This window comes from Homalodisca vitripennis, chromosome 2 (genome assembly GCF_021130785.1).
Source record: "Homalodisca vitripennis isolate AUS2020 chromosome 2, UT_GWSS_2.1, whole genome shotgun sequence".
NCBI lineage: Eukaryota > Metazoa > Arthropoda > Insecta > Hemiptera > Cicadellidae > Homalodisca > Homalodisca vitripennis.
The window spans coordinates 190,475,578-190,502,167 of record NC_060208.1 but is presented as its reverse complement, the minus strand read 5'-3'; the positions used below and the strand labels follow the sequence as shown (position 1 = coordinate 190,502,167).

The following is a 26,590-nucleotide window of genomic DNA, read 5'->3' as shown; positions in this document are numbered from 1 at the left end:
AGACACTTCTGAAAACTCAAGTTGGTTTTATACAGATAGGTTGCAACTGTCATGTTTTGTATTCAGACGACACTTTTTTATATTAAATGAAAAGAGCAATTTTTTTCATTAGTTGCTTTGTTGCTGCATTCTCTTTTTCTTAATATTTGTTTCAGAAAATATCTCAACAGAAATGGTACCACTAAATTTTATTAATAATTATTATAAAGTACAGTATCTCAACAGAAATGGTAACACTCAATTGTATTTGAAATTACTAAATTATTGAAGCAGAAGAATCAGCGGAGCACATATTGCTAAACTGTTCTGATATTTGTAGACCCAGAAAGAATTGCCTACAGGATTATACCTAAAGGATATTATGGAACAGTAGCTCATATATCTAATTGGTTTTGGCAGAAGCCTTAGATTTGAGGGACAAACATAAGAAAGGCACAAAGGTCCTCTTAAGACCTCCTCATCCCAATAAATATTTTGTAAAGGCACCATAATCATGTTATAATTTTGAAAATAAATTATAAAGATGTAATATACATTTATATAATACATCTGTAATATAATAGAACATTTTTACATCTCACTCTGTGATGGTACAATCTCTAGTCTTGGAGATCTTTAATAAATGTAACACGTAAAGTACTAGATAAGTATGTTTTTTTTTTTTTTTTAATGCAAATACAATTTTCGAGCACTATTTATAATTCTAAAAATCGTTATATTCCATTTTAAAGCTATTTTTTTATATTATATTCTAATTTAAATTACTTATAAAATATATTTTCTGTTTGCCTTTGGCGAACAGGCTGTTTAATTTTTGTAACTGATTTTTTTCATATGTTAAAATATTGAAAAAATGTTTTTAAAACTTAAACAGCCATTAAATAATAGCATTAAAATGTTGTAATAAGGTAATAAAAGTCATGCAAGTGTGTGTTATTATTCTTTTACTGTGATTTTATAATTTAAAATTTGTGAATTTGTAGAATTGTGTAATTATAATTTTATGTTGAACATATTCTACTCCAATCACACAGTATGACAGGGTTAGACCCAAGATATTCACTGGAACAGATTAAACTGCAATAACACCATAGAGTTATTTAGGGGTTATATCCTCTAAATACACCTGTCAGTCCATTTAAGTTATAACCACTTTTCAGAATACAATTTAATGGAAGGAATCCACATTGTCAGATTTGATTATCATTTCCTTTGTAACTGTGACTACAATGGATATCAACACATGCCTGATTATTGGAAGTGGCTAACATTGTATTGTAACACAATATTGTTGTATACCGACCGTAATTTGTTGTATACTGTCATTTTATATCGTACAACATTAAAGTATTTAATAACTTTACCATGCTACAAATTTGAATGACATTTTTTATTTATGTTTAAAACACTCATCATTAATTTATGACATGCAAACAAAGTTAAACTAAGTCCAGATGCAATAATTCAATGTTTTAACTAATTTGATGATTTGTTATCATCCGTCTCCACTGTTAATCTATACAGCAATTTGGTATTCTGTTCTACAAAATGTTCAAGCATATCATGGCATAAATAGATTCTGTTTTCGTTGTGATTGTTGTCAAAAGACAATTGTAGCTTGATAGAATTTTCAAGCTTGTCAGTTTTGAACAGAATTGAGGCTTTGTAAACGTTGTTGACTTCTTTTGTTGCCACGCAAATGAACTCCATGGCTAGTGTCGATAAATCCGGATCGTTCTCGAGTATTCTCCAAAATATATGGCCATCCAGCGCAAAAACATTGATCCAACGGAAGTTGTTTTCAATGCACTTGTAGAAATTGGATATGTGGCGATTGACATCAGCCGATAGCTTGGGATGTCTCATTTCATTGACATGGCCCCACAAGTCTCGGACAGGACCCACCCACTCGCAGGCCACACATCTGGTGGAACGGTAGCTACAGGTGCGCTTGTGGTTGGAGAGGCTCCACAGAATCACGTTGCAATTCGGGTACGGGCAGCGCTCGGGTAGTGCCTGCACGATGTGGCGCAGTGTCGTAGTACGGTCGGTGGAGAAACGGCCACGGCAGGTCGGGCAGTGTGGCTGCCACTGTCGGCAGTCCAGGCACAGTGCGTGACCATTGACACAACACACAAGAGAAGGTGACAATCGCTCCAGGCAAATTGGACAAGTGGCAGCTTCCAGCAGGTGGTCCAGAGCCCTTCTGTGCTCCTGGACAGACAGAAAAATTAATATAGTCTAGGACTGATTAGGTTCTAAGATTGTAGTTCAGTGTATTCATCAGTATATATAATACACTGTCCCAGCAGAAAGAGTACTTTTTGTGATTCAATGTTTATTGAAATTATATATACAGGTTGTTTTTGAAATTATATTATCACAAAAGAGTGTCACAAACTTATGTGGCTGATAGTATTCATCATTTCAAACAAAAAATGTCATATAAACATAGGTCGAGAAAATGTCTCGTTTAGACACTAGCTGTAATTTTTTATTTTTTAATAAAAAAGTTATTATCTTTAATCTTTTAAGGTCCATAGGCAAACTCAATCCGACATCTATTGCAACATGAAAATCTAACAAAAGAAGCAATTTGGACTCATATTTGATCTATGTACTATCTCTGTAGATCTTGTGAAAGGGTTTTAAATAACTAACAAGTTATCTTTCTCTATGGTTATGCTTTCAGCATTATTAACATGCATAGTTGAAAACCTGCGTAATGTTTATTTTTGTCCACCAACAATTTGTAGCGTCTGCTGCTGTTTAGTTAAACATTTGTTTTGAAATAATTTGTTTAGGGATAGATACAGATTTATTACGATTATTTAGTTGTCAACGAATAAACATGTAAAATAAGTTTTCATTTTCAACTGAAATGACGTTAACGAGCTGAGGCTGCGGTGATGCAAATGTTTTGCATGATGAAGACATTGAGGATGCACTGTTTGATTTTGATAATGAAGATGATGATATAGAGCTGATTTTGCTATTTTTGAAGACAAAAGTTTAGTAAGTGATCGTGATAGAGATGACAACTAGGCTGAACAACAATCTTCAGAATTAGACAGGATTAGGCGTAAACCTAAGCCCACGCAAACCTGGAATCCATCCTTTGCTCGTGTTTCGACAAGTATTATACTACAAAAAAGTACAAAGAGTAGGCTTAAGACTAAGTTTAACTGGGGAATAATGTGTAAATTTTATAAAAAGGTTCATATAGTAAATTTTCTTATTGTTCATTTTTAATTTTATGTACAGTCCAATAAGTCATTGTTATAATAAAGACTTATTTATTTTTAGTTTTATTTACTATGCTACTAACATAATATTCAGTTTTTAAGTGAAAAAGAACGCAAATAATTCATGTACTCCTAACTATATTTCAAGTAGTCTACTTTGTTCAAAAGAACACTTCAAATAATACATTTCTAAAATTTACCAATGTAATTAGTACTGCATTGTTTCATAAGCTAAAATTTGGGTATTTTACTGAATCAAATATGTTGTATATATAGTACAATATACATTTTTATTTTCAAATGACATGTTTCCTAAGGCATGAATGTAATAATGTGGGTATTTAGAACATGACTAATACTTATGATTCAAACTTCCTTACAGTTTTGACTCAAAAAGAAATAAAGTAGGTAAAAAACCTAAATAAAAATGTATTTTTACTTTAATTAAAAATAATAAATACAAATTTTATTTTGCATTACTTTACTTTTTATAGGGTCAATCCATTTCAAATCACCCAGGTCATGTTGCTCAACATTTTTAATTTGCCTAATTTTTTTATCGCGAGTTCCCTATGGGTAGACAATCACAAAACACTATTTGAAAAAATTTTACAAGCCATAGTTTTTTCCTGGCGGCCATTTTTAAAATGGCGGTTTTGCAGATTTTAGTAAAATACGCGGTTTGCGAAAAGTTTAATTGCCAAGCTATTTTTAAAGATATCAGAATAATAAAAAAACCAGTGTGTTCAGCATAAAATGAACTTCAATTTGACATTATAATAATGTTTCTTTTGTGCAAGAAAGTCAGTCAAACTACATTACATAGTAGGGATGTATCTGTGATAGCTTCTTGTTCCTTTCACTGATAAACAGTATTCAAATCTCTCGGTAAGTTTTGTTTCCATTTCCACAACCGTAGGACACATAACATAAATGAGAAACTATGTAATGAAATATCATCTTTATTTAATTCGGTGATGGAAATTGCAGCCAACAAGTAATTGAAACCAATGTTTTAAATCTAAATGCACAGAAGAACAATATTATGTGGATACTGTATACAAGTGTAGTACAAAAAGTGTATCGGTAAATTAAGTTGAAGAATTATAATTCTTACCTATTGTTCTCACTGTGTAAGATTATGAGTTACTATTTCAAAATATTCCTTAGGTACTAACATATATTTTTATATCATGTATTTTATAAAATGTATTTAATAATATTATATTTTAGAACATAAATTAAAATGCATATACATTTTGACAGTATAATAGATCTAAGCAAATTATTTTTCTTAAAGTGCACAAGTGCTATTTTGTGGTTATGAGTATTGTTTATTTATACCATTATTTTTCTGGTTTTAAATAATTTTTATTGTAAATCCTAAGTAGGTTTAAATAAGGAATATAATGTTTTGACCAATAAATATAAGTTTATTGTTAACATAATGATTTAGCTTGTTTGCTAACTTGGTACCGCACAAGCGAGAAAAAAGGGTAGCGCTTTTAACTGAAATTCAATGCTGTATATCTCTAAATGTAGTTAAGTCTCAGTCATAATTTTTTTATGAGATATTCCTATTTGTATAAAGAACATTCTGTAAAATTTTCATTTATTTTCATTCAGTCCCTTTTTAGTTATTAACCCTAGAAAATTGACATTATTAGGCTTTCGGCCATTTTTAAAAAGCTCTAGAAAAAAAAGGAGAGCATTCTCAGAGCTAAAACTTTTTCAGCAGATAGTTATATTAGTTTTCAAAAATGAAATAAAATTAGTAGTGAGTCTCTTTTCCTTCTTAAACTTTTATGGTTTTAAAAAGTAACAATTGATGATTTTCTTCCGGGATTTTGCAGAACAAGTTTGACTGACTTTCTTGCACAAAAGAAACATTATTATAATGTCAAATTGAAGTTCATTTTATGCTGAACACACTGGTTTTTTGATTATTCTGATATCTTTAAAAATAGCTTGGTAATAAACTTTTCGCAAACCGCGTATTTTACTAAAATCTGCAAAACTGCCATTTTAAAAATGGCCGCCAGGCAAAAACTATGGCTTGTAAATTTTTTCAAATAATGTTTTGTGAATGTCTACCCATAGGGAACTCATAATAAAAAAAATTAGGCAAATTAAAAATGTTGAGCAACAAATTTTATTTTTATTGGGTGATTTGAAATGGATTGACCCTATAACAAAAGTTTATTACTATTTATTAGTTTATGGTGACATATACATAAAGATTATTGAAATATAGGCATATACACTTGAAATTGGACCTGATGAGTCAGTCCCTTGGGCTTGGGGAACAAATGAACCCCAAAAAGTTAAAACTAATTAAGCTAAAGAAACCAAATTTAGCACATAGGTTTAAATAAAGAAGAGGATATATACAAAAATGGTGTTATTTTTTTAATTAACAAAATGGCATCTGTTGGAAAAGAATATATAAAAAATAGGAAAATAACAATTATAGTTATAAAAAATGCACAAGAAACTAAATATATAACAGTTCCAACGGTACCTTTTTTAATGAAATCCGTCAACGTATAAGCGAGCACCATCACTTTATAGGTATGTTTGCACAAGCCGGTAGCAAACATACTGATTTTGTGTAAGATTTTGTCTTTTGATAAGCACCAGCTGTTTGAAATAGGTTATACGATTACAAGACACCATATAAAATGAAATTTTTATGACAATTCCAACGGAATCCATCAACGGATTAGCGAGCACGACCACTTTAAAGGTACGCTTACAGAAGCTGGAAGTGCTAAACATATCACTAAATGATAGTTAATCATATATGTGTTGCAGGAGTGAATTAAAAATGTTGGTGCAAAGTAAAAAGTGACGTTTTTTTTTATATAAAGTTGTTTGAATCAATGAATCTGTCCACAAAATCATTTTTATGTTTAATATGGTAATCATGGAGAACTGAAAAATGTCCTTTATTTAAAAATTAATGTATGGTAAAAAAGGAGGTTAACCAATGTAAGGATTTCACTTGTCTGAAAATGCTTCTTACAGCAGACTGCTACCTGAGATCCCAGTCCGTTCTCAAAGCTCTAGTTTGGCAGAAAATACTATTTAATCATTAATGAGGTGCTTCAATGGTACTGCTAATGGTAATTCAGTGCCATAGCCTCAATCGATTAAGCCAAAGAAACTCTGTTTGAAAACACTCTTTTTGATGAAAAAGAGGAGAGGCACGTAGGGCAAAATAGGGGCATTAGGCTGCTTAACAAGTTTCTTTAAATGGGAGTTGCATTTTAGATTCAAACCAATATGAACTCCAAGAAATTTAGTTGAAAGATAAGCAATCAAGCCAGTGGCCATTAATATAAAACAGTGGCTATATATTTAAAGTTTTTTCTTTGAGCATCAAATTTAATTATATGGAATTTCGTTGCATTCACAAAGAGTTTATTGGACAATAAACAATCTGAAAGTTGGGATGAGACCATTATGAAGTGCTGAGAGGGAGTACATGTTCATTGTGATAAAGATTTAGACTTGTGTCATCAGCAAATAGTGATACTGTAAGTAAATCATTGGTATGATTATTGATGAGATTAATCAGGAGTTAATTTATGAAAAAAGGAACAATAAAGGTACTAGCATACAACCTGACATAAAATAAGTATATCTATCTAAAGTACTTCTTAAGTTTTGTTCACCTTTTTCAGCATATTTGCGATAGCTTTGAAGAATTTTATTCCTCAGTTGATCCAGGGTCCTGAGATAATCATTTTATAATTATAAAATTATAATATTTATTATTAAATTATAATAAATTATATAATTTTATAAAATGATCATCCCAGGACCCTTATATCTTATAACCAGTGGTATAAGATAGGTCCCATAAAAAATAATCGCAAGGAGCTAAATCAGCTAAAAAAACTAAAATGAAATCCGCAAATTTGCACCAATTTTCTTTCCAATGACAGGTTGCAAATGGAGGCTAAGTAATAATAACTTTTGATTTGGAGCAGTATTCCTTCAAGAACGCAGTTCAAAAAAGTATTGAATAGACCAGAAAGAAAGTTTCAATAACATAGTCATCAGAAAAACAATTTCTTTCGCATTTTACATCTATAATTATTACAAGGTAGGAGTACACCACAACACGTGACACTTAACAGGCTTCGGTGAGATTAAATGCAAAATTTAAAGTAAATAGCTCATTTCATTATTGACAGATAGAACGACAAACAGTCATACAGGAGACATTTTTACATCTACTAGTAAACATGAGAGAAATTCAGTGAGCCTAAAATGTGATAAGCTTCAACAACGCTTAGCCACATTCCATGGTTGGACATGCACCATCATAGAATTCATTGTTGTCTATAATGTAGAAATGAAGTTTTATGCATAATTTAAAGTCTATAGATGAAATATTTCTCAAGATATTTTGCCACATGATACATTCACATTTTTGTCCATTAAATTGAGTTTTTTATCGGTGTGTAAATAGTAATAAAAGTCTATATTCCAAGTCACCATAAAATATTAGTACATGTGTTGTTATAGTTAGGCTACATGTTAAAATATATTATGATTGTATTGAGTTTGTTTACAAATTTATATATTCTGCTATTTTCTTGTTACGATCATGGTTACCCATGAGCCCTATGTAAAAATATTCGCTAACGCTCGGCTAAATCTTATTGAGTGAATGCATCATTATCAAACTCAGTATTTCTCATATAAAAATGAAGTTTCATGCACAGTTTCATGTCTGTATGTCGGTTCGTTTTCGAGATGTTGTGCAGACAGACATATAGACAAACAGGAATAAAGATGTTTCTGACCCCTCGAGTAAGAAGCTTCTCTAATGCACAGTCAATTAGTCCAATAGCAACTCATTAAGTTAGGTTATCTATAAACAGGGTGTTAATTATTTATATTCAATTCTGCCATTTGTGTAAGTGTAATAATATATTTATTTTGTTTGTTAGAGTAAGTTGTCCAGTCTCAGAAGGCCTTAAAAATTATTTGCAGATACAAATTCTCCCTCCCCTACAGCTTTTATCTTAAAATTATAAGGTGGGGGTACATCACATCACATATCGTGTAAAAGTCTTGGCTGAAGTTGCAGTGAAAACTTCAACTTGCTCATTTCGTTAAGGTGTTACTATGTTGCATTTTAAAATGCCATAACATAGTACTCAGTTTGTTTTAAAGTTAAATATTCTGCAATTTTTAAAAAATTTTCCATGATTCCCATCATGGTAACCCATAAGACCAATGTAAAAATGTTTGGTAACGCTCACCCATATCCCATGCACCTCATCAAACTCGATGCTTTCTATATGGAAATGAAGTTTCATCCTTAATTTCAAGTCTACAGGTCAGTTCGCTTTCGAAACATTGTGAGCAGGCAGGACAGACATTTTTCCAGCCTCTCAAGTGAAAATGTATGCTAACAATCACAAATTAAATAACAATCTATGCCTTGTGATACATCATTTTAAATATTGTGCAAAACTATAACATTTAGTGAATATAAAACCAAATTAGGACCACTTAATCACTTGCTGCACTCAAAAATATACAATTTTATTTGAAAAATTCATTGTGTCTTAATTTATTTTATTTATGATTATAATAGATTAATTAATTAGTAATAATATTATAAAGATGTTAGATATTAGTCTCATTTAGAAATACTAATGTTAGGACTAAAGATTTACTTATTCAGTTGTTCGATAAATATATCACTCTTTATTAGTTTCATAAAATAACTATTTTAATCATAATTTTCAAACAGTTTCACAGATTTCCATTTGTTATGGAATGCGCCATATTTCTGAAAGAGTTTTAGAATAAGAGGCAACCTACTAAGTTCAAAAAAATGTTAATCACAATTTTTTTACAATTATAATACAGTCCTGTAGCTTAAAACTGAAAAATATGAATAAAATTACCACTTTACTTTTGGTTACACTAAAAAATTTAAGAATATTACACTATATGAAACCAAATAAAATAAATAATTTCTAAAAATATTATTTATACCTGAAAACAAGCAAGCAAGCAAGTGGTTTGACTAAAATTTGTTAACACAAATATTTGAAATTTCATATGAAGATTACACTTTATTAAATTAAAATAGACTGCATATTTTTAATCATAAATTGTTAACTATTTCTTAAATTCTATTTTATTGTGCATACAATTTTTGCTCTTTCAAATAAGTTTTAGGTTCATAATGTATAGCATATCACTTAAAAAATATCATCTACTCTTAATATTTTAGAACTGTAAAATATTTAATTTTGGCAATCTAATTACTGGCAAACTGAACAAATGTGAATTCAGAACCTTATTATTAAATAAGGCAATTTAAAATGATTTGGGCAATACAGATTTAAATAAATATTTTTTTACCACCAAACAAATAAAGATTTTTGAATGCACTGATCAAGAAAGTATTACAAATTTTATTTTATGTTCAAAAATTCATACTTTTATACTACCTTTAAAGAGGTATCACATGGCGTAGATTATCATTTAAACATTTTCAGGTGAGAGCTTTGGAAGGGGGAGGATTTTGGAATTAAAAAATAATTTATTCTATGGTCTTCCTCAGCCTGGATTATAGTTCAAAAAACGAAACAAGTATCTGAGCGAGATGATCTTTAACTTGGAATTTGGCTGAGTGTTGTCACTCAGTAGACTGACACAATTTATCTTTTGTCTGCTAGGGGAACATAAAAATTTCTTTTCTGTATGATGCCTGTCAGTCTATATGTTCGCAGGTAATAAACTATATACTTAACATTTTGCATGCAATCTCAATGAAGCCTCTGGGTGTAGCGTACTCCTACATTGTCTATTATATGTGCTGCCACTTACAATCTCCACCCTATTGGCCTTAAAAGTTACAGTAAAAATTATTTAAATACCAGAAAATACTAGGAAAATATAATAATATTTTGCATAGTAAAATCATATTAATTAAAGATGCATTCAAACTATTCTTCCCACAAACTTTAGTTCTCCAATGCATGGGACTTTAAATTTAGACATTCATTAGTTTTTAAATGGGTAGTATCAACCAATTACCATCACTTATAGAAATACTTAGTTGTCTACGATACTTTTATGAATGTATGTGCAAAGGTGGAAGTGCTTGTATTGTATGATTGCATTCCAACAAATTTTTAAATTTTATGATTTAAAACCAATTTTGCAATTCCACTATCAGTGAGGCTTTCCTTTTAACTTGTGTAAATTAAATATTAACAGTAGCTAGAATGATCGATTCTGAATATATATTTTTATGGTAAACAACTTATGTTTGTAATTGTGGAGAAACAAAGAGGCTATCTGTAAAGCTATTTTTTATTTATGTATTTCATTAGTTTTATTCTAACCAAAGTCCAAAGAACAAGCTACATTGCTAGTTCTATTCAATATTTCCTTGTAACTTAATTGATAAAATGTGTTTAATAATCGATAATTTAAAACATGCCGATATCTTTACTAATCTAAGCAGAGACAGAGTAAAGTAGGTAAAATAGTTGCAATACAAACAACGTAGAGAGAAAATGATTGTTAGTTCCTATATTCGTACTCAAATTATGTTATTTATTCGAATTTATAAGTGCATTAAACACAGCATAAAGTAAAATATTTACCATTTTCCTGGATTGTGAGTAACGATGATGTTCAAGCACAATGCGGCGGCCACGTCTGTAGGGTCTTGATCCTGTTTGTTACATCCTGTCGGATCTTGCCCCGTCCCGTTCCCCACCAAGTGCCGATCGGTCCACCGACATTTACAATAACAGTTACCGTTCGTGACGTAGACGTATGTTTACCATCTGTTAAGGTACAGTGACGCCAACACTGATCACGAGAATGTAATTGTATAAAATAAACACAACACGTAATTTTAAATGTTAAATGTGTTTTGTAGAATCCGAGAATCGGTGTTTCGGAATTGTGAGGTATAGAGCGGGTAAATATGTCAGTTAGTCGTTACGTGCCAAGCAGCATAAAGTCGCGTTAGTTTTAACGTTAACATTTTACTTAACGGCGTATGTTTCGACATCATAAACACTATACGTTATTTGTTGTAATAACATTAATAACATTTAGTTTAAAACAAGAGTACGTACGGGCATAGTGTTATTAAACCGAATTTGGTAAGAATCGAAGCACTGTATATTTCAACAACGGCGCCGTCCGTTTTAGCTTTACCCCCCCCCCGCGCACTAGCATTGGTGTCAGCATGTAATTTTGCTGTCTCACGTCTTGAATAACGTAACTCTTATATTTCTAAACACTGAGTGATGAGTTCCACGGTCTCTCAAACACAACATTAATGATTTAATTACAAACTCGTACTCCGATTATTCATTTCACACATTAGCAAATGGTTGAATGGAATTCTATCCGTATAGGCAAGTAGGTTACACGTAGTCTATACTTGGGATCCAGAACGTACATTTATTTTTATTATAATAAAATTAGTGGGGAAACAATATTGCTTCAAAATCTAATCCAGAAATCTACCTACGTGTATACATAAAAGCCATGATACCCCCAAAACTACATAATAGATTTACATTAAAACCTGTAAACGTGTTCTTCTTGCCTCTTACACACTCGTTAAGAAATGCTTTTGAAAATTTCGCAGCCTAACCGCGGAAATCCGGGAAACTCCTAGATGATTTTAATAACAATTTAGATTACATTCAGAATTATTGTTAAAACGTTAAAATTACCATTAGGTTCCCACTTGAATCTCATAGATAATGCTGAAGACTAGGTACTTTGCATGTCTTCATAACCAATCGCGAGAACTTGATTCATCACAATTTGGCGCTGAAGCTTGAAATATGGAGAGTACTTTTCGAGTAAACTATATTAAAACACTTCGCAAACTGGTCGCGGAAGTTCGCGAACCACATTGAAGTGTGTCAAAACATAAAATGGAATGAGGATCCCAACTGAACTTTACATTACGCTCAAGACATTGATACTGTATGTACTTTGTACTTTGAATAAATTAAAAAATTTACATTTAACGTAGTTTTTTAACAAGAAATAACTGTTTTGATCATGTCAATAAAAAGTGTATACAATTAATTACCGCGGTATAAAAAATACTACATTGGCCAGATAAGTCGAAATTTTATATCTATGGAACACGCCGTAAGATCGAACCACACAACTTGTATAAAATATATTTTTGCAGAACGTCTTTTACAAACGTCACAAATTATTAAATTAAAAAATAATCCCAAATTACAGCCGAATTTACCAACAAGTATTTCAAGTTTATGTCAAACATAATCAGCAAATGTGTTGTAATATTTGTTTATTAATAGTTTGTGGTGTTGAGTTTATAGTGTGTATAAAATTATTAAAGGTTACCACGTGTCTTATTTTAAACACACGTTTGTATATATGTAATGATCTACTGTACTTCTTATTATTAAACTAGATACTATAAACCTACACTGACGCGCAGTAGCTTTAAAATTAATTGGTTTAGCACTTACGCAACTTTCTAAAAAGCAATATATAAGTTATCTATCTCTAGAAATGTAATCGAATTACTGCTTGATTTCACAATATAATACTGTATTATCAATCTGCATAATTTGAAAATTTTAGGAAAGCTATATAGTAGGCCTAAATATAATGGAATTGGCCTATAATTTTAGTTTGAAATTGGGTTTCTCTAAACATTATAAAACTAATCAAAGACATTCAAAATTAAACATCAGTAAACAGTGTGTATTTGATTCCGTATTTGCGTTAATATCGTTAATGCTAAGTTTAAACATCAGCATTGAATAAAAGAGAGTGTTGTTTAGAAAAATGAAGAAAAGTATATAGTTCATTATTATTATTATGGATTATGTTGTTTAGTTGATTGGCTAAGTATTTTTTATAATAAAAAAACTGTAATTTACTACTGCAAATGAGATAAATGAATGTTTCAAATGTAAAAATAAGTGATGAAATGTTACATTGTTTTAATTAGTCCGAGGTCACGCCCAGCGGACTCATAAAAACAATTGGTTTTATGTGTTCGACGATCACGCTACTTTAGTTCATATCTGCATGTTCGGGTTTTTCTGACAATTATAATAATACATTATTGAACTTTTTTTGAAAAAAAAAAAAAAATAATAATAATAATAATAATATGTGTAGGGTACAACCTCCCCAGAGCAAAGGACTAGAGCCGGCACTGTCGTCATTTTTACACACAACATGTCAGGGCTGCATTAATCCATCCCCCAAATTAAAAATGTTGTTTTGTTCTATTTACAAAAGAGCGGCGTAAGATAGCAGAATAATCAGTAAATGTGAATACATCAGACATATTAATCCTTAACTTATCCTCAAGATTGAGAACAGTTCGGTATCCGCAGAATCCGTGGGATGGGCCTGGGGGTGAAGGATGGATCTATATAAGGACACGGACCGACTACTGTTACCGTGTTTAATTACAAACAGCCCGCGGGTATATTGAGGGGGGAAGAGGAGGGGGTGCGTAGGCGAGTGTGGGGGCGGTACAATCGAGTTCCCAATGCCGCGGTCGTTTTATAGTATCGATAATTTGGATTCAGTGTTCGATTGAACGTTTAAGATCATTGTTCGTCACTGCTGAAGTTGACAAGTGCACGTGGTTTAAATGCGGTTTAATTTAATAGTTACTGCATATTGAATGTAGAGTCTAGTTTTTAGGGATTGCCTGTATTTTTACATTAGTTTTTCTTTGAAATTATTTGAGTGAAAAAAAGGTGTGGGAAACTAAGTACAATCAGGAAAGGCCTTATCGTTATTCATTTTATAGTGTAGGTATCGGAAATATGGTTTGGAATATTGTTTAACAAGACAGGAACATTACGGTATAAAGCACATACATGGGAATAGCGTCTGCTCATGTATAGTTATATTTAGTGGATCAAAAGGATGGTAGGATTTCGGACATTTTCCGTCGTTATGTTGTAACAAATATAACACAATAATAATGACTAACATTACGTTTCGAGAGTTGAAATCTATTTTCTTCCTCAGGAGTAAAACACTAAATACATTAACATGTACTTAAAAATCCAAAAAAGTGTGAAAATGGGCTAAAAACTAAAAAATGGAACTATACCCAACAACAGAATTAAGTCCAAGCATTGGAAAATTAACCCAAGCGTTGTCACTGCACAGCAGTCAAGAGCACAAAATCACGTTAAGCTTAAGTGGAATACTAACAAAAAAATTAATGGTGGCATTTCCAGTGGTATCGCGGAGTGTCATATGAAATAATAGGACAGGAAGGCGACGGTCGGGAGGGGAAGGGTAAAAGCAACCGACTCCGATCCTGTGTTTTGGTTTTAGACCTCGGTGTCATGGTGTGTGTACGAGTATTGTTGGTTGAGGTTTCATTGATTGTGAACATCTCTAGTTTTCCTAGTATTTTTTTTTTACATTGGTACCCAAAGTGGCCTATAAGTTTATCCTCAATAAGGTTATGTTTAAAGAAACTCTCGTGGTTTATTGTGATAGCTTTATCCCATTTCATGTGATGATTTTCAAACCAACAGTGTTGAACAATGTTAGACTTTCGACTAGCCTTTTTTCGTTTTTTCTTTATGTTTTTTAATCCTCACATTTAATGGTCTTTTTGTCTCGCTTATGTACTCCCTATTACAAAAACATATTTTACTGAACATTTAGTTTTTTGTGTACCGTGTGTCATTTATTTAGTTTTTAAAACACCAAACGGTCTTAGGCAAATTCTGAAGAAAACCAAACCAAAATGTTAGTGCTCCACTTTAGCTTGTGCGGTCATGACAGCGCCTGTGTTCATTTGTTCCTGTCTGGACTTCAATCTGTTGTCAGACATGATGTCAATATTTTCTGGAAGCGCATTGCCACGGTGTAGTTCAAGTACGTGTTTTGTGTATTATCTTTTCACATCTAAAAAAAGGGTAGTTTTCAATCCTCGAAACGTAATTAATGTCTATACCTTTTGTTCTATGTAACCATGGCAAATTTCCAAAACCCCAAACTAATAATCGACGACTAAAGTATCAAGGGGTGCTAGAATTGCTCTTTTTTGTATTTTTTTGTTTTTATTTAATGATTTGGATATAAATATTATGAAGTTAAAACTGTAGCTCTTGTTAACGACATGCAGATTCGTTTCGTGTACAAAATTGGTTGAAACGTGACATTTAAAATTTGTTCAAAACACCGATTGTATCAATGGAAAACGCGGTCATAGTTTGTCACAAAAGGAAGGCTTCATGTTCTAGCGTATACGGTTACAGTGATACAGTGATACAGATATCGAGGAGAACATCGATGCTGGTCGACCTCAGGGGGAGGGCAGGGCGGAGATCGATGTTGGCAGGGGTCGGTCCAGTGGCAGACAGTTCACCTCTCGCCCTCGGTAGACTCGTGTTCTGTGCGTGCCTGTGCGTGTGTTTGTGTGTGTGACTTCCAGGGCTGAGCTTGCTTGTGTGTATGTCACGACACAACGTAGGCTATGAGTTTCCAATTGAAATCTCATTCTAAATAGTTTGTTACTCTTCGGGTTATCTGCAGCGACTCGATATACTTCTCTGCTCGTTATGGACCCACTAAATTAACAGTACTGTTTTTAAAAATTTCATTAAATAGAGAAATTCATACTTTGTTGGCCCCTAAACAGATAAATGCAAAAATATTTTTTCCATTTGTGGTTAATGTGATATTATTATTGTCTGTGTTAATGAATATTAATAGTACCAAATAAAAAGGTAACCATTCTAGATTGGCACACCTGAGCAACATTAAATTTACCTTTAACGAAATTCGAACGGGTGTTTAATTTAAATTTATTTTACAAAATAACAATTATGTTGTTTACGAAATACATTTAGTAGTACAACATTTCTATTTCAAATGATTTAATTTTTTTAATTATGTGCATCTACTTAAAAAATACCCACTAACTGTTGTTTTTTATTAATATTTTTAACAAGTTTGACTATATTCGATGCAATTAATTCCACAGATAAGACAGATCTCATTTTATTTAGTTTTGTACATTATATCCTCATAATATATATTACCATAAATAATATGATTCAGTACATATTCGTAACTATCTGTAATTTTTTTACTAGAAAACAGAATTGTAAGTTCATTATGTCTAAACATTAGATCGGTTGCTAATATAAATACAATTATTTGGATTCCAGATTTATGTATGGCGGAGGTTAATTTGACTTCTATGTCAATCTGATTGGTATACTAATTATGGGACCACCAAGCCGTCCACATTTATTTTCTGTATTTTGCACTCTAAACGACATTGTATAACATTGATTAATTTCAATTGTCGATGTGAGATTGAAGTATTGCTAGATATTATGCGATAAATAATTGCTTTAAGTAACTCACACACTTCATTTTATCATATACTTTTTATTTCTACTATTGATAATTTAAGTACGTGAAGTAATAATTATTATGAATACGAAAGTATGTAGTTTAAATTTTAAAACAGATAAACGGTTAATAAATTTTATCGCATTTCCAAACTGTATATTTCCTTGTTACATTTACGTCAGACTGATATTGGTCGATAATTCGACATGCGCTTTGCCCATTGTTGTCACGCTGTTGACGTCATATCAGGTGGTAGTAAGGCGGTGTTGCCAACTTCACCACCCGCAGTGTTACCACCCGCGTTCGTATTGCAATTAATTACTTTTTAATGATTAATGAACGCCAACGCCAGTATCAATGGCCCTCGTGGAAGGTTCTATATGTTATTACGTGCAGCAAACTGTCGTTCCTTTAATTGACGAGGTCGGCGCTTCTGTAGAAGAAGAATTACGTATCAAAGGAAATGACATTGATAACTTTCACTTGATAAGGATCTACTTTATACGATAGTCTACATGCGTGTAACCGGTACTCATTTATAGTGTTGAGAGAGATTCAAGGTCATTCTTTTATAAAGTAGGGCTTCAAAACACATTTTAATCAATTTGGGTGGAAAAACAAATTCAAATTTACTTGCTCGGAAATATTCAGTAATTTATGGGACTAAAACACGTTTTTAACTATTTAAAAATTAATGTTGATTAGGAAATATACAATATTATTGATATTGAAATATGACCTCAACCAAAATTAGTGTCGCTTACCAAAAATTTCTTTCTAAGGCAAACTTTCTCTATCGACTCGAGAAAAACGAAGTTGTGTGCTTATACAGTGCAATTTTATTCTCGATTCCAGGACTGCTAAGTGTTCAGTAGGTATTATAGTCCGCAGTGATGTATAGATTTGCTTGCACGCGTTTGAAAATATGCTTTACTGAAAAGAATGATTTATTGTATCTGAACGAAATTAGTACAATCACTTTTTTACAACACTTTGTAGATTTACCGGTTGTCGCATTGGCTCCTATTAATATAAACCTGTCTATACATTTTTATGCTTATTTACTACATAAATTAAACTATATTGGTGAATAATTGGACGACACTATTGAAATTTCAACAAATTCAATGTTATAATAAGTGGCATATTACGAGTAAACTACAATAACAGTGTTAGAAGTTACGTTAGAAGTTAATACAGCTGTTGGCAAAACCACTGGTTATATTATGTACATAATGTAGTAATTTTTTACGTAACTTCTAACACTGTTATTGTAGTTTACTCGTAATATGCCACTTAGTTATAACATTGAATTTGTTGAAATTTCAATAGTGTCGTCCTATTATTCACCAATATAGTTTAATTTATGTAGTAAATAAGCATAAAAATGTATAAACGATATAACAAAACATTATAAGTAATCAACTAATAAACACTTGTTTGATATGACTTTAATACGCTATTAAAGCGCATGGTTCGATAAGTTCGATGAACAGCGTCAAAAATATTAGAGACTTTCATTCTAGACTTAATAAAGTATTTAAAACTACCCATTTTGCTTTTGATGCAAAGTTTGAAATAAATTCATTGCAATCCAGCTTCGATGCTGTTTCGCGTTCTATTGATACAATTGTGCGTTATCTTTATATGAAACATTACTTAAAAATTTTAAGCTTGTTGTTCAATTTGTTCGCTCATTATCATTTGGAAATTGTTGCAAACATATACCCAATAGAGAGGTTCGCTTAAGCTGAACCAAGAAATTGTTACACCAAGTGTTAAACATACAGCATTAAAAGAGAATGTGTATTTTGATATTCTTACTGCAAGTAAATTGTTTATTAACTATCTAAAGTCTTATAAGTCTTCCCCCGTTTTAACTTTTGGACGTTTGGTATGTTCAATTCTACTGTAGAAGTATAATAAAACCACATGAGGACATCATTTATGAATTTCAAAATTATTTCCATTTTCTCTAAAATGTATGGCTGGGGGAAATCGAACATTTTAAATGTAATGACTTGTATACAGAGTTAAGGGAATTGGTGAGACATACTCGACGAAGCTAATAAAACATTTTCCGACCACTTCGCCTACATTCAAACTATCTTGAAGGTTAATCTGATAGTCGGCGTTTGTTTGTACTCCTGTTCACACGAATCTAAAAATTAATAGAATGATTTGTACTTTTTTATTACAAAAGCGATTACCTTCATTCAAGTAAACATTGTCGACAATAACATTAATGCAGTAACGTAAAAATAAATTGGTAAATGGTATAATCTATAATTGGCTGTCAACTGTCAGTCCAACTGCCAAAGATGACACCTCTCGTGGCATTGCTAATAACCAGCTTTGCGTCGTTGTGTCATTGTCGCCACGGGCTTGCGACACAGTAGGCCTTGGCTGACTAGGCCTACTGCCGGCCTACGCAACCTCATCGTTTATAGTATCACCGTTATATGTGTATAATTGGGTGTCAACTGTCAGTCCAACTGCCGAAGATGACACCTCTCGTGGCAATGCTAATAACCAGCTTTGCGTCGTTGTGTCATTGTCGCCACAGGCTTGCGACACAGTAGGCCTTGACTGACTAGGCCTACTGCTGGCCTACGTAACCTCATCGTTTATAGTATCATCGTTATATGTGTATAATTGGGTGTCAACTGTCAGTCCAACTGCCGAAGATGACACCTCTCGTGGCAATGCTAATAACCAGCTTTGCGTCGTTGTGTCATTGTCGCCACAGGCTTGCGACACAGTAGGCCTTGACTGACTAGGCCTACTGCTGGCCTACGCAACCTCATCGTTTATAGTATCACCGTTATATGTGTATAATTGGGTGTCAACTGTCAGTCCAACTGCCGAAGATGACACCTCTCGTGGCAATGCTAATAACCAGCTTTGCGTCGTTGTGTCATTGTCGCCACAGGCTTGCGACACAGTAGGCCTTGACTGACTAGGCCTACTGCTGGCCTACGTAACCTCATCGTTTATAGTATCATCGTTATATGTGTATAATTGGGTGTCAACTGTCAGTCCAACTGCCAAAGATGACACCTCTCGTGGCATTGCTAATAATCAGCTTTGCGTCGTTGTGTCATTGTCGCCACAGGCTTGCGACACAGTAGGCCTTGGCTGACTAGGCCTACTGCCGGCCTACGCAACCTCATCGTTTATAGTATCACCGTTATATGTGTATAATTGGGTGTCAACTGTCAGTCCAACTGCCGAAGATGACACCTCTCGTGGCAATGCTAATAACCAGCTTTGCGTCGTTGTGTCATTGTCGCCACGGGCTTGCGACACAGTAGGCCTTGACTGACTAGGCCTACTGCTGGCCTACGTAACCTCATCGTTTATAGTATCATCGTTATATGTGTATAATTGGGTGTCAACTGTCAGTCCAACTGCCAAAGATGACACCTCTCGTGGCATTGCTAATAATCAGCTTTGCGTCGTTGTGTCATTGTCGCCACGGGCTTGCGACACAGTAGGCCTTGGCTGACTAGGCCTACTGCCGGCCTACGCAACCTCATCGTTTATAGTATCACCGTTATATGTGTATAATTGGGTGTCAACTGTCAGTCCAACTGCCGAAGATGACACCTCTCGTGGCAATGCTAATAACCAGCTTTGCGTCGTTGTGTCATTGTCGCCACGGGCTTGCGACACAGTAGGCCTTGACTGACTAGGCCTACTGCTGGCCTACGTAACCTCATCGTTTATAGTATCATCGTTATATGTGTATAATTGGGTGTCAACTGTCAGTCCAACTGCCAAAGATGACACCTCTCGTGGCATTGCTAATAATCAGCTTTGCGTCGTTGTGTCATTGTCGCCACAGGCTTGCGACACAGTAGGCCTTGGCTGACTAGGCCTACTGCCGGCCTACGCAACCTCATCGTTTATAGTATCACCGTTATATGTGTATAATTGGGTGTCAACTGTCAGTCCAACTGTCAAAAATTTCAACTCTCGTGGCAATGCTAATAACCAGCTTTGCGTCGTTGTGTCATTGTCGCCACAGGCTTGCGACACAGTAGGCCTTGGCTGACTAGGCCTACTGCTGGCCTACGTAACCTCATCGTTTATAGTATCATCGTTATATGTGTATAATTGGGTGTCAACTGTCAGTCCAACTGCCAAAGATTTCAACTCTCGTGTCATGCTAATAACCAGCTTTGCATCGTTGTGTCATTGTCGCCACAGGCTTGCGACACAGTAGGCCTTGACTGACTAGGCCTACTGCCGGCCTACGCAACCTCATCGTTTATAGTATCACCGTTATATGTGTATAATTGGGTGTCAACTGTCAGTCCAACTGTCAAAGATTTCAACTCTCGTGTCATGCTAATAACCAGCTTTGCGTCGTTGTGTCATTGTCGCCACAGGCTTGCGACACAGTAGGCCTTGACTGACTAGGCCTACTGCTGGCCTACGTAACCTCATCGTTTATAGTATCATCGTTATATGTGTATAATTGGGTGTCAACTGTCAGTCCAACTGCCAAAGATTTCAACTCTCGTGTCATGCTAATAACCAGCTTTGCATCGTTGTGTCATTGTCGCCACAGGCTTGCGACACAGTAGGCCTTGGCTGACTAGGCCTACTGCCGGTCTACGCAACCTTATCGTTTATAGTATCACCGTTATATGTGTATAATTGGGTGTCAACTGTCAGTCCAACTGCCGAAGATGACACCTCTCGTGGCATTGCTAATAACCAGCTTTGCATCGTTGTGTCATTGTCGCCACAGGCTTGCGACACAGTAGGCCTTGGCTGACTAGGCCTACTGCCGGCCTACGCAACCTTATCGTTTATAGTATCACCGTTATATGTGTATAATTGGGTGTCAACTGTCAGTCCAACTGTCAAAGATTTCAACTCTCGAGTCATGCTAATAACCAGCTTTGCGTCGTTGCATCACTGTCGCCACAGGATTGCGACACAGTAGGCCTACTGCCGGCATACGCAACCTCATCGTTTATAGTATCACCGTTATATGTGTATAATTGGGTGTCAACTGTCAGTCCAACTGCCGAAGATGACACCTCTCGTGGCATTGCTAATAACCAGCTTTGCATCGTTGTGTCATTGTCGCCACAGGCTTGCGACACAGTAGGCCTTGGCTGACTAGGCCTACTGCCGGCCTACGCAACCTTATCGTTTATAGTATCACCGTTATATGTGTATAATTGGGTGTCAACTGTCAGTCCAACTGCCAAAGATTTCAACTCTCGTGTCATGCTAATAACCAGCTTTGCGTCGTTGTGTCATTGTCGCCACAGGCTTGCGACACAGTAGGCCTTGGCTGACTAGGCCTACTGCCGGCCTACGCAACCTCATCGTTTATAGTATCACCGTTATATGTGTATAATTGGGTGTCAACTGTCAGTCCAACTGTCAAAGATTTCAACTCTCGTGTCATGCTAATAACCAGCTTTGCGTCGTTGTGTCATTGTCGCCACAGGCTTGCGACACAGTAGGCCTTGACTGACTAGGCCTACTGCTGGCCTACGTAACCTCATCGTTTATAGTATCATCGTTATATGTGTATAATTGGGTGTCAACTGTCAGTCCAACTGCCAAAGATTTCAACTCTCGTGTCATGCTAATAACCAGCTTTGCATCGTTGTGTCATTGTCGCCACAGGCTTGCGACACAGTAGGCCTTGGCTGACTAGGCCTACTGCCGGTCTACGCAACCTTATCGTTTATAGTATCACCGTTATATGTGTATAATTGGGTGTCAACTGTCAGTCCAACTGCCGAAGATGACACCTCTCGTGGCATTGCTAATAACCAGCTTTGCATCGTTGTGTCATTGTCGCCACAGGCTTGCGACACAGTAGGCCTTGGCTGACTAGGCCTACTGCCGGCCTACGCAACCTTATCGTTTATAGTATCACCGTTATATGTGTATAATTGGGTGTCAACTGTCAGTCCAACTGTCAAAGATTTCAACTCTCGAGTCATGCTAATAACCAGCTTTGCGTCGTTGCATCACTGTCGCCACAGGATTGCGACACAGTAGGCCTACTGCCGGCATACGCAACCTCATCGTTTATAGTATCACCGTTATATGTGTATAATTGGGTGTCAACTGTCAGTCCAACTGCCGAAGATGACACCTCTCGTGGCATTGCTAATAACCAGCTTTGCATCGTTGTGTCATTGTCGCCACAGGCTTGCGACACAGTAGGCCTTGGCTGACTAGGCCTACTGCCGGCCTACGCAACCTTATCGTTTATAGTATCACCGTTATATGTGTATAATTGGGTGTCAACTGTCAGTCCAACTGCCAAAGATTTCAACTCTCGTGTCATGCTAATAACCAGCTTTGCATCGTTGTGTCATTGTCGCCACAGGCTTGCGACACAGTAGGCCTTGGCTGACTAGGCCTACTGCCGGTCTACGCAACCTTATCGTTTATAGTATCACCGTTATATGTGTATAATTGGGTGTCAACTGTCAGTCCAACTGCCGAAGATGACACCTCTCGTGGCATTGCTAATAACCAGCTTTGCATCGTTGTGTCATTGTCGCCACAGGCTTGCGACACAGTAGGCCTTGGCTGACTAGGCCTACTGCCGGCCTACGCAACCTTATCGTTTATAGTATCACCGTTATATGTGTATAATTGGGTGTCAACTGTCAGTCCAACTGTCAAAGATTTCAACTCTCGAGTCATGCTAATAACCAGCTTTGCGTCGTTGCATCACTGTCGCCACAGGATTGCGACACAGTAGGCCTACTGCCGGCATACGCAACCTCATCGTTTATAGTATCACCGTTATGTGTGTATAATTAGGTGTCAACTGTCAGTCCAACTGTCAAAGATTTCAACTCTCGTGTCAACCAGCTTTGCGTCGTTGCGTCTCTGTCGCCACAGGCTTACGATACAGTAGGCCTTGACTGACTAGGCCTACTGCCGGCCCACGCAACCTAATCATTTACAGTATCATATTTATTTACATATGAGAATTTTACGAAACTAATCTATATATTAGCAATGAACTTGAGTATCTGCAATAATTAAATGTTGAACTCAGTATTGCAGCTGAGATTTCTATATTTTTTATATTGTAGTTTAACATGTTAGAATGTCATTTGAACAGTGAGGATCTGCCAGGGGTAAATGCACGGTCATGTTTTTGTTCTCTGCTTCTTTTTTTTGGATTTTTTGAACTGTGTACCACTTCTGTTTATAGGATTAGTATTTTTACAATTGTTGACGACACCTATTGTGATTTTGGTGATTTCTTAATGGTCAATAACTATCTTATCTTATCTGACATCATGCTTTTATGTTGATGTTTTTGCTGTAATTTTCAACTTTAATTCAGAAAAGACTGTGTGTTTGGGAAAAATAAAAATCATAGTCTAATATTAAAGTTTGTATTTTTACTATTAAATAACTTGCATATGCTTAGGTCAGTAAAATGTACTGATATTGCAACTAATGAAGCAACACATAACTACATTGTGGTAATTGCAGTTTCACTAGTTATATCCATAGTTTGAAAAAAATTCGCAAAAGAAGTATACGACAGATATGTAAATAAAACTGAAAATATTGCGTTACATTCGTAAATAATAAAAAAAAAAACAATTAATTAACGGAAATTCAAACAAAGCTCCATGTTACGGTGCACTTAATTATGAGTTATCTGAAATATCTAGGAAATACATTAATCAAACAATATCAAATTATATTTGTTTCACAAAATAGTGTAATTACGTAGATTTTTACGTTTAAGAAAAGGAACTCTTAGGGTTATATTTTGGACAAATGTTATTTAGAGTATCAGAACAGAAAACTATAAGACTGTGTTTAGGAAAATGTTGAAACATACAGTGTTTTGTTTTTTTATTGTTCCTAATATGTCATCTAGCTTTTACAACTTTAATTCTGTGAAAACTGTGTGTGTATGAGGGTATGAAATATAAAAATCAGAATCTAATATTGAAATTTATATGTGTGCGATTAAATAAAAAGCATACACTTAGCAGTTGCAAATGTACTGATATTGCAACTAATGAAGCAACACAGAAAAACATTGGGCTAATTAAAGTTTACGATTCTGTTGTTCACAATAATTGAAATGGGTGATTTCTTTGTTTTTTGTTTGTTTTGAAGAAGCTCGTGGTATTTCAAACATTTAGCGGTTTTCGTGTTAATACGACAGTTCTGGGTGTGTATCAAGGGCAAGGACAGACTGTTTTCGGCGAGTTCGACACCTTGCCGCGACGCCGCGAGACAGCAGCACTGTCACCGTTGCCAGTCGGTGTAGTACAGTCGCAGTCAGCCCGGTTATCACTGTGGGATTATAGTAGTTCTCTTATCATAGTCACCTTCCCCGTTTGGTGCGTGCGCCGGGCGCGGAGTGTACACAAGTCGCTGGTGGTTTGTTCAGATACCCTCTTATTGATCGGTCGTAACGACAGGTTTCACTGCAGTTTATTAGCTACCTTATCTGAAATTAATCTCGTGTATTCCACTGTCACTAGCAGACCGTAAGAGAGAATGTAGTGAGTGCATGTTAGATTGAATTGTTCGTTCAAGTAGATTTAAATACTGTAAGACTATCTGTAATGCCCATTACTCTATTATATATAATTTATTTATATATATATATATATATATATATATATATATATATATATATATATATATATATAGATTATACTGAAATATATATGTTAGCTGCATTTGTAAATATTACGTTTAACAGTTTAGTTAACGCAAATTCAAACGTAGCTCTGTGTTGCAGCGTACGAGATCTGAAGTATCAAACAAGTAAATTAAACAAACTACATCAAATTAGATTTTGTTTCACGGAAGAATGTAAACGTTTAGATTTTTATGTGCAAGAGACGGAATTCTTAGAGTTCTATTTTTGACAAATGTTATACAGTATTAGATAAAAATAAAATAACAAGTAAATAATAGTTAAAAAGTTAAGTAATATTACTGGTTTTCTGCAAGTTAAATCTTCATTTAGAACTTATTCGTGTTGTGGTTTTACTGCACTATAAAGTAATTATGCAGAACACATGACGTCTAATAATTGCTAAAATAAACGTTGTATTACATATAGAGGACTAAGGTGTTTTATCACAATGGTTAAAAAACTAAAAGTTATTATATATATGTGGAACTGAAAACCATTGTGAAATTTGTAACTTATCTAGATCGTTATTGATATCAATTTAATTATGCGTAACCTACAAACTAGAATTGCAGAGAACATTCGCTACATCTAAAGTGTAAGATAAATTGCTAGAAAAATTTAGGATGTAACAAATAATAACAATATAATAGTTTGTAAAAACCGAGCTTAATATACGTATCTCCTCCACTCATAATCTCGGTTAGGTCCTTTCTTATCTGTCTGATAAATATTATATGACGTGTGTAGATATTTTATGTATTCTTGCACTCAGGATTTAGTTTCAATAGAATTTTGAATTGTAGCAACTAATAAAATATATTTGTAAGTACGAGTTATCGATGAATCATTATTTTTTGTAATTATTCCTGCTATCTTCAATGGCAGTTCCGATAATGGTAGTTCGGTTCAACTAGTTATACTCTGTGGGTGTGCATAGTGTAGTGGGCGTGGGGTTTTCTCGAAAGATTATCAATAAAAACAGAGAAATGAAACATAAAAATTCTCTATATTTCGTCTAAACAAGATATGTTCAAGAGATACAAATAGTTAAACATGTTAACAAAAAATAATAAACACACACACACACACACACACACACACACACACACACACACACACACACACACACATATAATATATATATATAAAATATATATATAATTTAAACACATATGTGAAAGAAACGGCCAAATACAAAATAATTGAATCGTAAAAAGTGAGGGCTCTGTGGTGTAATGGTAGCACATTCACCCGGCAAGTG

At 34.4% G+C, this 26,590-nt stretch overlaps 2 protein-coding genes across 12 annotated transcripts in view; one reads left to right on the top strand and one right to left on the bottom strand.

Annotated features, from left to right (window-relative positions):
* The window catches only part of LOC124355223 (myosin-16), a 72,501-nt gene that overhangs the window by 7,993 nt on the left and 37,918 nt on the right, over positions 1–26,590 (top strand). For 2 of the 11 annotated variants that reach the window (XM_046806256.1, XM_046806254.1), the window contains exon 1: positions 24,935–25,171. The exons of 1 other annotated variant lie outside the window; for it this stretch is intronic. The gene's annotated coding sequence lies outside the window, so the exon portion shown is untranslated. Of the gene's footprint in view, positions 1–15,641; positions 15,759–24,934; positions 25,235–26,590 lie in introns of those variants that run through there. 8 more of the 11 variants (XM_046806253.1, XM_046806252.1, XM_046806258.1 and 5 more) reach the window with 7 other exon arrangements.
* Positions 928–11,049, bottom strand: LOC124355225 (E3 ubiquitin-protein ligase sina-like). Its single transcript, XM_046806265.1, has 2 exons — positions 10,895–11,049; positions 928–2,214 (listed from the first exon to the last, which is right to left on the bottom strand). Exons 1-2 carry the CDS (start codon positions 10,895–10,897, stop codon positions 1,477–1,479), a joined length of 741 nt encoding a protein of 246 aa, XP_046662221.1. The 5' UTR covers positions 10,898–11,049; the 3' UTR covers positions 928–1,476.